At 63.5% G+C, this 14,081-nt stretch overlaps 1 protein-coding gene across 2 annotated transcripts; it reads right to left on the minus strand.

Moving 5' to 3' along the window:
- Window positions 1–4,690: 4,690 nt before the first annotated feature.
- Window positions 4,691–13,530, minus strand: GATA5 (GATA binding protein 5). 2 transcript variants are annotated; one of them, XM_088026292.1, is made up of 6 exons: window positions 12,987–13,530; window positions 11,622–11,797; window positions 6,103–6,228; window positions 5,629–5,716; window positions 5,196–5,320; window positions 4,691–4,846 (listed from the first exon to the last, which is right to left on the minus strand). In XM_088026292.1, exons 1-6 carry the CDS (start codon window positions 13,528–13,530, stop codon window positions 4,691–4,693), a joined length of 1,215 nt encoding a protein of 404 aa, XP_087882418.1. The 2 variants fall into 2 exon arrangements, with proteins under 2 accessions (XP_087882418.1, XP_027946945.1); XM_028091144.1 differs by having other exon boundaries at window positions 5,196–5,311; window positions 5,620–5,716.
- Window positions 13,531–14,081: the final 551 nt, after the last annotated feature.

Here is a 14,081-nt window from a genome sequence, read left to right on the forward strand (position 1 = left end):
TTCTCCAGAGACCATGGGGGCGCAGGTCTTGCGGAGTGTGACTCTCAGACAGGGAGGCCCAGGGTCCTTCTGTGCAGGCGCTGGGCTCTCCTTGGCCTGCTGGCTTGGGAGCAGTGAAGAAGGAAAGCCGCTCACCAGGAAAAGTCCAGATTCCTCAGTGCGTCCTGCCCCAGAGTCCAGTGTGGAGGCCTGCTCTGGCCTCCTGGCCTCCCACCCACCGCCTCCCTCCCCCAGGCCCCAGCACGGCCAGACGCCGTCCACCAGCGGTGCCGAGAGCCCTTTATCAGATAATAAATAAGGCGGCTGGAGCCGTCCGTGTCAACATCTTGGCGGGCGTCGCAGGGCATTGTAGGGGGGGGCTGCCTGCCATGGCCTCCGAGTGGTCGTCGAGGGCCGGCCACCCCCACCCCGGCTCCGGCAGGACTGTGGGGCTCGGCCAGCCCCCTCCCCTTTGGGGCTGCTTCAGCCTCTGCCGAAGTGCACGCGAGAGGAAGGGCGGACGGGGACCCCTGGTGCCTCAGCCACACAGCCTCGGGTGCCCCTGGCCTCTTGGCCTCCGTTAGTCAAATGGGGGTCCACTTGGGGGCTGGGACCCCGAGGCCTGGCCGTCCTCCGTCTGTCCACACGGCCTGGAGGATGGCAGCCGGAGCCGCCACGAGCCGTCCACGGTTTGCAGCAGAGGAAAGAGCGAGAAGCTATAAAGCCGTCCTCCCGTCCCCGGAGACAGCGGCGGCTGCGTCTGGTGGCAGAATGGTCTGTGTCTGATGATGTTGACAACAGCAACTGTGCTCTTCTAAGAAATGTCCTTATTTGGTCAAATAAAACGTTGGCACCCTGCATTGCTTACCCCAAAGAACCATTTTCCCTTCTTGAGAAGCACGTTCCAGTTTTCAGCTGAGCACCTTAGGGAATTTGCACCCGTTTTTCAGTGGGCAGTCTTTGGTGGAAGCCCTGGCGCCCCTGGAAGCCCTCAGGTCCCGCCCAGCTGCACGCAGTGCCCCGGGCTGCGCTGCTGGGGTGACACTGGGGCAGGTGACTGGCGGAGGTTCGGGTGAGGCGGCACCAGGGCCCGAGGGCACAAACGTGCACCCCGGGCTGGGCGCCGAATACGCTCTTGGCTAAATGCAACAAGACTCGGAAAAGCAGGGTGAGCCATGGCCGCAGCTGTCACCGACCGCGGCTGGGTGCCTGACGACCTGGGGGTGGGGTCCCCTCGGAGGAGCCCTGCCAGGGGTCGCTGGGTGCTTTGGACCTCCGGCTCTGTGCCTGCAGAGAAGTGTTAGGGCTCTCAGCGGGTGGGGGGAAGGGAAACCGACCGAAGGGACCCAGGTGTCTCCCCTTCTTCCGCGCCCTGGACGCTCAGTGTCTCGGCTTCGGTGACAGGGCCCTCTCCCTGCCTCAAGGCACCCAGGACGGACCCGCAGGGGCTCAGGGTACACTTCCGGGGGCCAGGGGAGTGGCAGGATCCAGGGTCCCTGCTTCAGCTGGGAGGTGGTGGGCATGGAGCGTGCGGTCAGGCAGCACACACCCAGCGGCCCTTCTATGTGTCCTGTCCTTGCAATAGTGGCCGGGCTGCCCACGCCACCAGGCTCCCCAGCTCATCCGGTTGTTTATGACCAGCCGGGCGGAGCCGAGGGGTGAGCTTGCAGGAGGAAGAGCTGCAGGAAGGGGGCTGCCGGCGGCTATATTAAGGCTCTGGGTCCTGACAGCTTCCGGCCCTGAAGGGGCACTGGGGAAAAGGTTTAAATTAGCAGCAACACCCATGCCCAGAGGTAGGGCGCCTGGCCTCCCTCATCCTGGGCACGACACATTTAAAAAATGACAAAAACAGGGAGGAGGTCACTGCTTCCTTCCCTCTTCGTCAACCCTCCCCCCTTCCTGTCGAGGACCCCTCTTCACGGGCCGGACGCCTGGGGCCGGGGCATCCAATCCCTCCTCTTCTCTGTGGGGACCCCACCTGGCCAACAGAGGACACCTCCAGGAAGCCTCCTTGAGTCGGGTAGTGCAGAATGCTGCTTCCATCCCCAGAGACCTCCAGGCCCGGACCAGCTGCACACGCCTGTGGATCCCAGACCTGACCCTAGGCACGTGGCATCCTCCTCGACCTACGGATGGGGAAACCGAGGCTCCAACAGAAGCCCTGGGCTCCCAAGTGGTAGCGCAGCTGTATGAGGATGCTGTGCTGTCCCTCCCTGCCCAGGCCCTGTCATGCTGCCACGTAGTCCTCGAGGGTGCTCTGTGGCCTCCTACCGTCTCCTGCCTCTCGTCTCCCTCACTCTGGGGCCCGTTACCCTCTCCCGGAGCCTGGGGTGCCCGAGGACGGGCTGGGCAGGAGGACAGACGTGTGCCCCCAGTAGCTGCTCAGGGCTGGGCAGGCAGAGGAGGGCACTGCCACTTGGTTCCCTCAGAGTAACGATCTGGGTCTCCCACTCGGGGACTCCCACCCTGGCAGGGTGGGAGGAGGCTCCACAAGCAGGTGGGAAGGGGCACGGCCCTGCCCCCGCCAGATGGCTGCTCACCTGCTCCCCGTGAGCGGTCTCCCGGGAACGGCAGCCTGGAGCCTGTGGGCATGGAGACGAGATGGCAGCAAGCTCCCCGCGCCCCGTGACAGAGGTGTGATGTCCCGGTTGAGCCCCGTCCCCTCGGCACGTCTGCCCACGGGCACAACCCTGCAGGTGCGACTCCGTTCCCACCTCTCCTGCCCAGCCTGCTTTCTGAAAGTGCTGTGACTCGCTGGACAGACTGCACCCCGGGGGTCTTCCTCTGCAGCCTGGCCCTGGCCACAGGGCTCCCAATGTGGCTCTGCAGGGACCCGGGTGCTAGCCCCCATGCAGGCTCCCGGGCCCTGAGAGTCTGTGTTTAACGGGCCCATCGGGTCACCTAGATCTGGGCGGCCTTGCTGAAGCCCTCCGTGTAGCGGGGTGGGGATCCTGACTCACAGACGGGGGCCGAGGCACCAAGGCTACTTTCTGGGGACATTCGGAAGATGAGAGGCGGCAGCACCCGGCCTGCTGCCTGCCTGCCTGCTGACTTGCAGGGGGAGCACAAGACCTACATAATGGGGACACGGGCTCCCAGTGCCCCAAACCTCGTCTTGGTCCCTGTCCCTTCCTCGCCGGCCGGCGCAGCCATACGAGGCAGGGCGGCGCCTCAAACTCCAGTCCACCTGACCCTGGAGTGAGGACTTCTCCACGTGTGGCCCCCCAGGCTGACCCCGTGTCCCTCCCCCATGCGGGCAGGCGACCTCGAAGGCACTGTGCTTAAGGGTCTCCTGGTCGACTTGGAGCGGCCAGCGAGGTCCAGCAGACCAACGCGTGGAGACAAGTTTCTGAACGAACAGACAGCCTGAGTGAGCACCAGATGGGGAGTCGACCCGGCCGGCGAGAACTGGGCTGGAAACCCCACAGGCGTTTGGGAAAAGGAAATGCAAAATCAAAGTCTTTATTTTACATTTTTTCTCATGGCATCATTTGTCTTTGATAAAAAAAAAAAAAAAAAAAAAACAGACAAGATCAGGTGTAAATCGCGCAGCTTGACCTCGAGGTGCCAGCTCAGGACAGGCGGACGGTCCGGAAGCTGGCGCAGGGGGACCACCGTTCTCCAGTGTGAAAGACGAGCCAGGGCAGCACACGCGGGCGCCCACAGCTGGCTCACTGGACTCACTGGCGAGACTCAGCCACTGAACAGAAGCCAGGGTGTGGCCCTTGGGCACAGCGTGCCCCACTCCCTTCCCTACCGCCTCCCCAGCACCAAGCTAGTGGTAGTCTTCCCGCTCCCTTGGGCAGCGCTGTCTCTAGCCAGCGCGACCCACTAAGTTATCACCCCACTCCGTGAGGGGAGGGCTTCCACGGGGGCAACAAACGAAGCTGGGCTGACCGCAGGTGAGCCAGGACATGTGGTCACCCCGCCCCTGGCCCTGACAGTGCCTTTGGGGTCAGCACGGGGGCCCCAGGTCCTTTACTTTGCCTGTCAGAAACTGTCACAATACACAGATTCAGTCAGAATGAGGACCCTTACTGCCCTCTCTGGGAAAACCATCCAAATAAATATACAAGTAGATGATGACTAGGGTGTGAGTGGCTTGCTCTTGGGCTGGCATCCTGGTACAGTGCACAACCTGAACATCTGTCCCTGGCAGTCCCTCACTCATAGGAGGGAAAGTTCTCTGTGCCGTGGCTCTATCCATCAGATGTGAGAAAGGGACAGATCCTGAGGCTTGAGGAGGTCCCGTGTCTGGCTACTCCCCTCATTCATGTTGCTGGCCTGACCTCGGCCGTTTCGTTTGTGATCCTGGTTTTATGACAGGAAGTTAGGTTTTTTTCCCAGCTTCTGCAACATGTAAACATGGCGATGGCAAATGTTGACAAGTGAACTCAAGTTGGCGGTGGGCGCTCCGGGTCAGCCTTGGCTGGAGTGGCCCGGTCAGAGCCTGGCACAGCATTTGGGGGGAGTCTCCTGCTGTCTGCGGTGAGGGCTCAGGCTCTTCTCATTAGCCTTCTTCATGCTCTGGGGCCTGACTGCTGTCTGTACAGAAGCCTCCCCCCCCACCATGGCAAAGGACGCCCAGCGCCTCGAGGTCCCTCGAAGTCCCACTGGCCCGTCTCTTCTGGTGGGTGGGCCTGGTGGTCTCTCTCTGCTGTGTGCTGGAGCCGAACAGGCAGCGAGATGGGTCTGGTGGGTGCCTAAGGACCTAGGCCAAGGCCAGTGCACACCAGGCCTCCTGGCGCAGGGTCCTGCCGAGGCCAGCCTGGGGGCCCAGGGCTGCGGAGGGGAAGGCAAAGTCCTCGGGCTCGAATTTGAACTCCAAGTGGCTGGGGGCCAGGGGGTCATCCGCCTGGCCGGAGGTCTGCAGGGAGAGCATGGGGATGCATGGGAATGCAGGAATGGCCAGTTGGCCTCGCTTGGGGTAAGGGGACCTCGGGACCAGGCCATTTGCCTTAAGGGGCCTCCTCAGGCCCTGGAATTGTGGGGGACTCCTTGAGATTTGGCAGGATGACACATGTGGGGCTCAAAGCCCAGCGTCTGCCACACGTCAGCTGCTGGTACCAATGACCACTTGTGTGCCCAGCTCTGAGCTCCTGGGAGAGGCCCTTGGGGGCCGTGATGGGGGTCTGACCTGGTCGGGGAGTCAGGGTTCCCTGAGGAGATACCCAGGGGTCAGCTCTGGGCACCCCACTCCGCCCTACCTCCCTTACCTGGGAGGTGACGCTGGACCCGGGGCATGAAGGGGATGCCAGGCTTGGTTTGGGTTTCAAAGTAGCCGCTGGGCTCTCAGGGTCTGGGACCGAGGGCGGCGAGGCTGTGCTGTTCCCTGAGCATCCTGGAAGGTGGGGCATTTACAGAAGCCGTCAGATCGAGCTGTACCGGTCACTTAACGAGAGGGCCTGGGTGTGGCATCCTCAGCCTGCCCTCCTGCCCCTCAGCTGGGTGGGCCCTCACCACCCACCCCCCCGCCCAGACCAGACGAGACCAGGGCAGAATCAGGGGTGTTTGCACTTTAGGAGGACAGTGCTTGAGCCGAACATGTAACTGTCTAATGGTGGAATTTGAGACACTCGAAGTGACTCCACGGGGCGAGGGCTGACTGGGCTCCCTCCCGGCATCCCGACGGGCCCTGGCTCCACGCACCTGAGGAGCTCTTGGTCTTCACAACGTTCTTGGGTTTCCGTTTCCGTGTCTGGATGCTTTCCTTCTTCATCGCCAGGGGCCGTGGCACCTGGCAGGGGCAGGCAGGGGTGGGCAGGGGCGGGTGGCTGGTCCCGTCCCTGCTCACCCCTGGGCCCCTTGCATGGCCACGTGCCCTAATGTCAGCCCTGCGGAGCTGGCCCCTCCAGGAGCCGAGTGTGTCCTCAGAGCCCCGTCTGGGGAGCTGCTGGCCCTGGCGTGGCCCCTTCCTCCAGGCAGGGCGGGCAGGAGCCGGTCCAGGCCAGGCCCCCGCAGAGCTGTAGGGGCCGGGAGGGCATTGGGGGCAGACAGCATACCAGGGGGCCTAGTCCCTGTCCCAGGCTGAGCCTCAGTGCGCCCGTCAGTACCCGGCAGTCCGTGGGGGCCACGCGGGAAACACACCGCCCCCTCTGCGCCCCGCGCCCCGCCCCCGCTCACCCCATGCAGCTTCATGTAGAGCCCACAGGCGTTGCACACCGGCTCGCCCTCCGCGTTGCGCCGCCACAGCGTGGTGGTGGTCGTGTGGCAGTTGGTGCAGCAGAGACCGGCACGGCGGGACGAGGACTGTGGATGGGGGCAGGGAGGCCAGTGTAACCGGGGGCTGCCCTGGGCTCCACCACCCGGAGGGGCTGTGAGCGGGACTCAGGACTGACCGGCAGCCAGGCCCGGGACCACGTGGGGCTGGCGAGAAGGTGTTCGGGGCACTGAGGTCCTGAGGTCTGCCCCTGACAGGGACCGCCTGCATTCCCTGGAGCCGTGACTCCACGCACCTCGAACCCTGGGACGGGTCACTTCACCTCTCTGGGCCTCAGTTTCCCCCCAGTAAAGAGGGGGTGAGAACAGACCCACCTGTCGTGGGGTCAGGACCCCATGAAGAACCCAACACGAAAAGGCAACTGCTTTTCTGGTGCTGCTCTCTCTTTCTCGGCCAATGCTGGGCCTTCACCCCAGGCTGCTAGGATGGAGCACAACCCCGTGGGGCCCCAGGGTGCCCCCTTGGAGCTCGGGCCCCAGGGTAAGCATGCAGGGCACCTGCCTTCCAAGACAGGATCTAGAGCACGTGCTCAGCTCAACCACTCTCGGGCGGGGGGCGGGGGAGTGGGGGTGGGCTGACCTACCCGCACCTCCCTCCTACTGCTGTGTCAAAGCAAGACTGGACCCATCCAGAACCTTCCTGAGGCCCTGACATTCCTGAGGCCTACCTCCTTCCCACGTCTCCCTGCAGGACTGACCCCCAATTCTGTAGGTCTCATCTGACCAGGGACCCCAAACCTCTCCGCACTTGGGGGCCTGGCAAGGCCCAGACAGCACCAGCTCCGGGGATCCTGAGAGAGTGGGTCATTTGGGGCTCAGGAATCTGGATCTAAGAAGGCCTGGGAAGGGGCTCTGCCAAGCTGGCGGGCTGGGGTGGGCCTGACACAGGGGCTCTCCTACCCCCTCAGGATTCCATGAGCTGCCAGAGCCCAGCCCGCCCCCCGCCCCGGCCCTCAGGTGCCCGTGAACCTGATCAACCCTTTCCCCACTTGCTCTGAGCCCCTGGACCACAGCGATGTGATGCAGGGTCTCCGACCCGTTCTCCCCATGGCACCGGTGTCAGACCGGGCCACATCTGATCCAGTGTTTCAGTGGCACCCTGGGGCACCAGGACAGACGCCCATGAGGACCCCATATCAAAATCGTCCCCTGGATGTGTTCTCCAGTCCAGGACGGAGCCGGGGGGCAATCAAAAGTGAGGGGGCCGAATGCAACCACAAAAGCGATGTGTCCTCGGCTAGGAGTGGCAGACAAGGGACCAGGCTCAGCTTCGCCATCTTTCAACCGTCTCTAGGACCCTTCCATCTGCAGTGGCTGAGCGTGGCCAGCCTTGCCAACCATCTCCTGCCCACCCCTCTCCTCCAGGCTGTGGTCAGCTGGTCGAGGGTACAGGCCGGCCCCTGGGAATGGCCCGGGAGGGAGAGCGGGAGCCGGTCTCCAGCCCTCTGCCCAGCCATCCCCAAGAAAATCCAAGATATGAAAATACCTCCTTGCCCTCCCCCCCTTCCAGGTGCGGAGGCTGCCACAGGCTACAGAGAATTCTGCGCTGTTTAACGGAAGGCTTGGCGTCCAGTCTCCAGCCAGGACTCTGCCCCAGGCCCCAGGATGAGCCGCTAGATGTGAACTTCAGACAAGCAACGAGTACTCTGAACCAGTGTGCCTCCAAGCAATATTTGGGACATAGTTACACTAAAATGCTAGTTGCTGTTTATCTGAAATTCCCATTTAATTGAGTGTCTGGTATTTTATCTGGTGAGGTCCCCACCTCCTGCTGCGCCTTCGCTCTCCCCTTCCAGCTGGGACCCTCAGGCACTTCTACCAAATCTTTGCTCCCTTAGAGCTCGTACTGCCATCCCACCTTCCAGAAAAACCGCACCACTGTTGAAAGATGGGACTGCCATGCCTCTCACCTCCTTGGGCCATCAGCCCCTCCTCACTAAGTCCTTCCCGCGGGAACACTCGAGTGGCCGGGGCGCAAACACGCCCACGCGAGCCTCGAACCCAGTGCTCGTTTTCGGTGGCACTTGCGAGCACACACTCAGGCTCGCCCCCCCACAAATGTCCCCCACAGTTCCCGTGCGTCTCAGATGGGCACGCAGCCTCCCCAGACACAGGCGTGGAGGCAAAGGTGGGGCCCGTGCTGTGTGTGCGCCTGGAAAGCAGCCCCAGGAGCTCACGGACGTCACTCTGTACCCTGCAAGCGCGAGGGAAAAATCGGGAACCCGGATTAGGAGTGAATTACTTTTCAGTGGACATAAATAAAAATTAAGAAAATGGAAAACAATTTCAAAGTGTTTGCTCATTCATATTTTCCTCCTCTCGTCAGGCTGCACGGTACAGATGGGACACAGAGGCCAGAGGCGCTGGGCGGGCAGAGCCGCCTCCCTCAGCTGAGCACACGTCAGGGACACGTCCCGGTGCCGTCCCTCCCCGCCTGTCCTTCCCCACCGCCTGGACAAGCAGCCCGGCCTGGCTGCACCCGCTCTCAGGGCCCCCTCATGGCCAGGCCTCCCCTGGCTGAGTTTTGTTTTTCCTTTTTGGTCTGTCCTTTTCAAAAGAAGTTAAACTTCAAAGCCCGCCTGCGCAGCAGAGCTGCCCTGAGCTCTAGGCCCTGCACGCGCCCAGACTCAAGTGAAGAATTCGGGGCAGTGGGCAGTGCGGAGCCAGGGGCGGGGCTGGCGCTGCGCAGCTTGCAGGGCTGAGGCGGGCACGCACAGAGAAAAACACTTTGGAAAGTAAGCACCTCGGCTCCCAAAAAGCAGCAGAAAATGGCCCGATTTTGAGTGGGTCCTCCCAGGCTCTTGGAAAAGGATACGTCGTGGACACTTAACCTGATACCACGTGTGTCCCCTGCTGTTCAAGGGCGAACCTGCCAGGGCGAGTCTACGGGGCGGGCCATGCAGGAAGGAAAACCCAGCGTCCTCGTCAAGGTCTGGATTTGCTTGGTGAAGGCTGCCGGGCCCCACGCGGCACTGGCCACTTCCCGGAGCGTCCCCTGGCCTTGGCCGTGGGGCTCGGACATGCGGGGGGGGGCGGTGTGAGGGGCTCTAGAGCACCTGGCTACGCATGCACACGCGCAGCGGTCTGCAGAACCACAACTGCCTACTCGTCCACACTGACAGAAGCCTCAGGTCGACGGCTCTGGCCTGGGACGAAGGATGCACGCGGAATGCAAAAGGGCAGAACAGATATGAGCTTCTGCTGGGAGGGAGACGCGTGCCTATTACTGACGAGCTTCTAGAACTTTCTTAGTCATTTAAAAGGACATTAGGACAGTTGTCTCCCGGGGCATCAGTTCCGGCCACACGTGAGGGAGAGTGAGGCACTGCTGGGGGGCAGGTCTGGGGCCACTGGCCAGTCCCCCCATGGCTGGGAGCCCTGTGGGCCGGGCTCTGGTCCCAGCACTCTCCGAGAACCTCTGAGTTTCCGCATGAGCCTGGCCCTGCCGGACCAGCCACAGGGAAGCGGTGGGGCCACCCTCCCTGAGTGCCAGGCAGGAGCCCAGCTCCTCTGACAGGAGCCCGTCGGAGGAAACTCTCACGGGACAGCTCAAGGGCAGACGGGAGAAGGATGGCCACGTGAACACCCCCCGGACCCCAGTGCCACTTGGCATACACCTCCCAGGCATGTTCCGCACTCAGATCGGCCTGGGCCTGGACACGGGGGTGACCGGGCTGTGCACCCTCCGAGGCCTGCCGCCTTGGGGAGACAGGCGGGCCACAAAGGGATTCTTCGCCCCAGGAAGCTTCCTTAAAGCTCAATATTCTTTGTCCCCCAGACCAGGGAGCACAGACCTGACCAGGCCAGATGCCATGTCCTCAGCCAGTCCACAGAGCTGGCCAAGGCCTAAGTGTCCTGCCTCATTTAATCTTTACAACACGGCAGGGGGACAGTGTGTGCAGGGGCCACGGGGCCAGGAGCCCCCGGACAGGGCCAGCAGGCTCCTGGTGAGCACGAGGCAGACGGTCCTGCTCAGAACCCGGGGCCCACTGTGCGCCCTCCGAGTGTCTCTGAGCCCTGGGGGTCATCATCTGGCTGTTGTGAAGGTAAATGCCTCAGTGCCTAGATGGTGGCCTGTCTGCTCACCCCCCAGGGCAGGAATTTCTGCTGGGAGGTGAGCCCTGTGAGGGGTGGGGGGCAAAGGCAGGGAGGCCCCACACCTGTTCCCGTTTACCAGTGTGTCCGCAGGGGGAAGAGTGGATGGAGCACGGAGGGGCCGGCCTGCGGCTGGGGCTGCCGCCCCCCAGGACACTCCTGCTGCTAGCCTCAGTCTCCCTCTCAGGGAGGGCCACATCAGACACCAAGGCCCTGCAGCACATGTCGGGATGGGGGGCGTGATCACAGGGACAGAGGTGAAAGTGAGGGGGTGACACGGATTCTGAGGCAGCCCCTTCCAGGAGGCACAGCGTGGGTGGAGGGAAGTTGGGGGGCCTGCAGAGCCCCAAACACCAGGCTAGATCAGGGGCGAAAAACAGTGGTTTCCCCCAAACTGCCTGAGTCAGCCCTGCTTCCTGCCTGCTTAGTCTGGGGCCTTGGAGGGTCGGGGGCTCCCATAGCCCAGTAAAGGTGGGCTCCTGAGGACCACGCAGCCCGGGGCTGGGGGGCGGGGGGACCAGCCCCCCACCCCACCCCCACTGGTCCCAGGCACCAGAACTGGCCAGAACCAGCTGACTGGCCCTGACAGGGCTCCTACCAGCACTAGACTAGAAGGGAGGCAGCCCCAGACACAGCCATGCCCAGAGCTCGGACCCTGGAGCCACTAGGGCCTCCTTAACTTTAGATAGCTCGCAAACAAAGGCAGCCCCTGCCACTTAGCAAACTCCTTGAACATCCGAGTTTGCCTGTGGGATGGTGTAGGATAAAGTAGCTTTCAACCTTTACGCAGCTTCTGGGGACTCTGCCCTCCCTGTTTGGGGCAAAAGTCGAGTTCCCAGTCCTCCACTCTGCACCAGCCACACACCAGAAAAAACCAAAAGTGAAAACAAGTTTGGTGCCTTGAACAACCATAGACCCGGTCTCAGCCCCAACTGCCTGGTATCGGGTGGAAAGTGCTCCCCAAGAGGCAGGGCCCCAAAGCCCCCTTCTGTGTAGGATTTCTACGTCCTCCAACAAAGCAGCCACCTAGCAGCCACCCTCCCTGCCAGACCCATGCCTGGGCCAAGACACCCTGTGCCCCTGCCACCCCAGGAGCCCCAGGGCTGAGCCCCGGCAGGCCGGCTGCGACCCGGGGCGTGCAACCTTAAGCTCAGGGGCCCTTCGGTCCCTTTCTGTGGAGCAGCGGGGCAGCTCCTGTCGTGGGGCCTGGGCCTCAGCTCCCCGCTGTTGGAGCAACCGGCTGCCCCCTGTTCCTCACCTCCTGGCCCTGCCCTGCCACCCCACCCAGGGTTGCTTGCGCGGGGACTCCGGCCAGGCCGCACACTCACCAGGCGCTTCTGCGGGCGCACGAGTGGCCGGTTGACGCCATTCATCTTGTGGTAGAGGCCACAAGCATTGCACAGGTAGTGGCCAGTGCCGTCGCGACGCCACAGGGGTGTGGACAGGGCCCCACAGTTGACACACTCGCGACCCTCGCCGGGGAGCTCTTCCAAGAAGTCCGACACTGCGGGGACGGGCAGCTCGTGGGCCGAGGCTCCCGCTTCCCCCGAACCCGCAGCATCTGTTGCATTTGCCTTGTTTTGTGTGCACCCTGAATTTATTTTATTTTAAAATTTATCGTATCTAATTTTATTTTAAATCTTAACTTTACATACAATAAAGTTGGTGGCAGATTAAAAAAAAACTGGTTAGGGTTGCCTTTGTAGGGTGGGGGAAGGTTAATAAATCAAACCCCAGGGTGCACAGCAGGGAACCGGGTGGAACTTCCATCCCCTGGGGAGGCAGGATCCTCAGCATTGGCAGAGGGAGGCGGCCAAGGGCCTTGTTCTCTGCAACACGGGACATTCACAAGGGGCCGTGGTGGTGAGGCCGAGAGGGTGGGGATGTCCCACAGGGGCTACGGTGCCTGTACGTCAACTGCGCTGTGGGGGTGACCACGATCCTCGCCAGAGCAACAGCGAGGTGGGGCCTCGCCGCCCACTTGGGGGCCCACGAGGGGCGGGGGGACGGCAGAGGCACTGGGCCAGGCACCCTATGGGGGCGGGGTGGGGATCAATCTTCGTGGGGCTGCGCTGGGCTCTGGCGGAGGGGAGCCCGCTTCCTGCGCGGGGGAGCCAGCGGGGCCCAGAGGCTGCTGGAAAGTGGGCCAGCGAGGCCTCCTCCAGCGGGGTAGGACCTGGTCCCTACGGGCAGCAAACACAGGCCAGGCACGGCCGCAGGGGTGAGAAAGTGTCTGGCTGCGGGCTACTCACAAACCGGGTGGAGCAAATCTCTGCCTTCCAGACCCAGAATCCGATTATCCAAATTTATACCCCAGGGGGAGCAACTGAAACCAGGTCACAAATTAGAATACGTAAACATTCTAGAACAGAGATGAATGTGGCGGCTTACATAAATAATCCGGTATTTTGAATTTTATAAAAATCACTTCCCAAAACTTTCCGTAAGAGCATTTACGAGGTAGGCTCTAAATTGGCATGATCCAGAATGTGGGGCTCAGATGAATGAAAGGTAGAAACACTTTCTTACTAACGTGTAAAATAGTTCAGGACCCGTGTTTTTCATCCCAAGGAGGGTGAGCTTGTGGCAGACATCTATTCTGCCCCGGGTTTACTTGTCCCCGCACTTCTGGACCTGGCCGGGAAGCATTCGTAGGGTGCGGGTTTGCGCCAGCACCCCAGTCTCGCACTCACCGAAGGTGGCTCTGCGGCCGGGGAAGCCAGCCGGGTGGCTCTGTAGGCCGTGCAGGACGCTGCCGTCGAAGGGTCCGGATGTCCAGGACGGGGCCACCTCGCTGCTCACGTAGGCCGGGTAGGCGGCGGGGTACGGCGCGCTCACTGGCCGGCGGAGCGGGGCCGAGTACTGCTCGCGGGCCAGCAGCGCGCCCTGGTAGGCGCCACCGTCCGGGGTCCCTGCGCTGCCACCGCCGCCGGGCCCTGCGGGGCTGTGCGGGAAGGGGAAGGCGGTGGGTGCGGCCGGCTGAGCGGCCGGCGGGTGCGGGCTGCCGGAGCCGAAGGCTGAGGAGTCTGCTGCCGCCGCCTGCGCCCAGCCGGGGTGCGCGGCCAGCCCCGGGGCCTGCGGTCCCGGCTCACACGCCGGCAGGTAGGGCAGCATGGAGGGGACGCGCGCGGGCGGCACGAACACCGGGGAGCCGGCGCTTGGCGCGTGCAGAAACGCGCCGGAGTCCGCGTAGGCGGCCTGGCCGGGGCTCGGGGCCAGCGCCAGGCTCTGGTACATCTTCCCCCGCGCGGCCTTGACCTGCAGAGAAGAGGGACGGGCGTCGAGTTCGCGGCTGCTGCGCACCCCGGGCGGCGCCCGCGTTCGTGCCGCGCTCCCCGCTCCCCGGCCGGCGGCGGGGTCAGACGGCGGGGCACGGGTGGCCCCGAGCTGCCGGCGGGACAGCCCCGGCGCAGCTGCAGCGCCGAGCTCACCTCCTCCACTGCCGGGCCTCGGAGCTTCCCGGGGTGGGCTCGGCAGGGGCCGAGAGGGAGCGGCCGCACGCCCGCGGGGCCTGGGCGCAGGGGCCCCGCCGCGCTGCGAGCGGGCGCCAGGCCGGGCCGGGGCTGTCCCGCGGAGGGCGCGGCGGTCTCGGCGGGCCGGCGACAAGCGGGCTGGAGACTGGGAGCCCGGGGCCGCGCGGTGCCGCAGGGAATCCCGGGCGCCCCGCCGCCCCTCCGCGCCGCCCCGGCCAGCCCCGCTGCCCCTCCCTCCCTCCCTCCCTCTCCTCTCCTCTCCTCTCCTCTCCTCTCTTCTCCTCCCCTCCCCTCCCCGCCTGCGGGGTCAGCGCT

Source organism: Eumetopias jubatus, unplaced genomic scaffold (assembly GCF_037043125.1).
Source record: "Eumetopias jubatus isolate StellerSeaLion01/CBP00866 unplaced genomic scaffold, mEumJub1_p1.0 scaffold_9, whole genome shotgun sequence".
In the NCBI taxonomy this organism is placed as follows: domain Eukaryota; kingdom Metazoa; phylum Chordata; class Mammalia; order Carnivora; family Otariidae; genus Eumetopias; species Eumetopias jubatus.

Coding starts and splice junctions, on each gene's coding strand:
- GATA5 (XM_088026292.1), bottom strand. CDS start 13,530: ATGTACCAGAGCCTGGCGCTGGCCCCGAGCCCCGGCCAGGCCGCCTAC. Junction 6,229..11,621: donor TGCGCCCGCAGAAGCGCCTG/GTGAGTGTGCGG, acceptor CCCCATCCACAG/TCCTCGTCCCGCCGTGCCGG. Junction 4,847..5,195: donor GGTCCAGCGTCACCTCCCAG/GTAAGGGAGGTA, acceptor CTCTCCCTGCAG/ACCTCCGGCCAGGCGGATGA.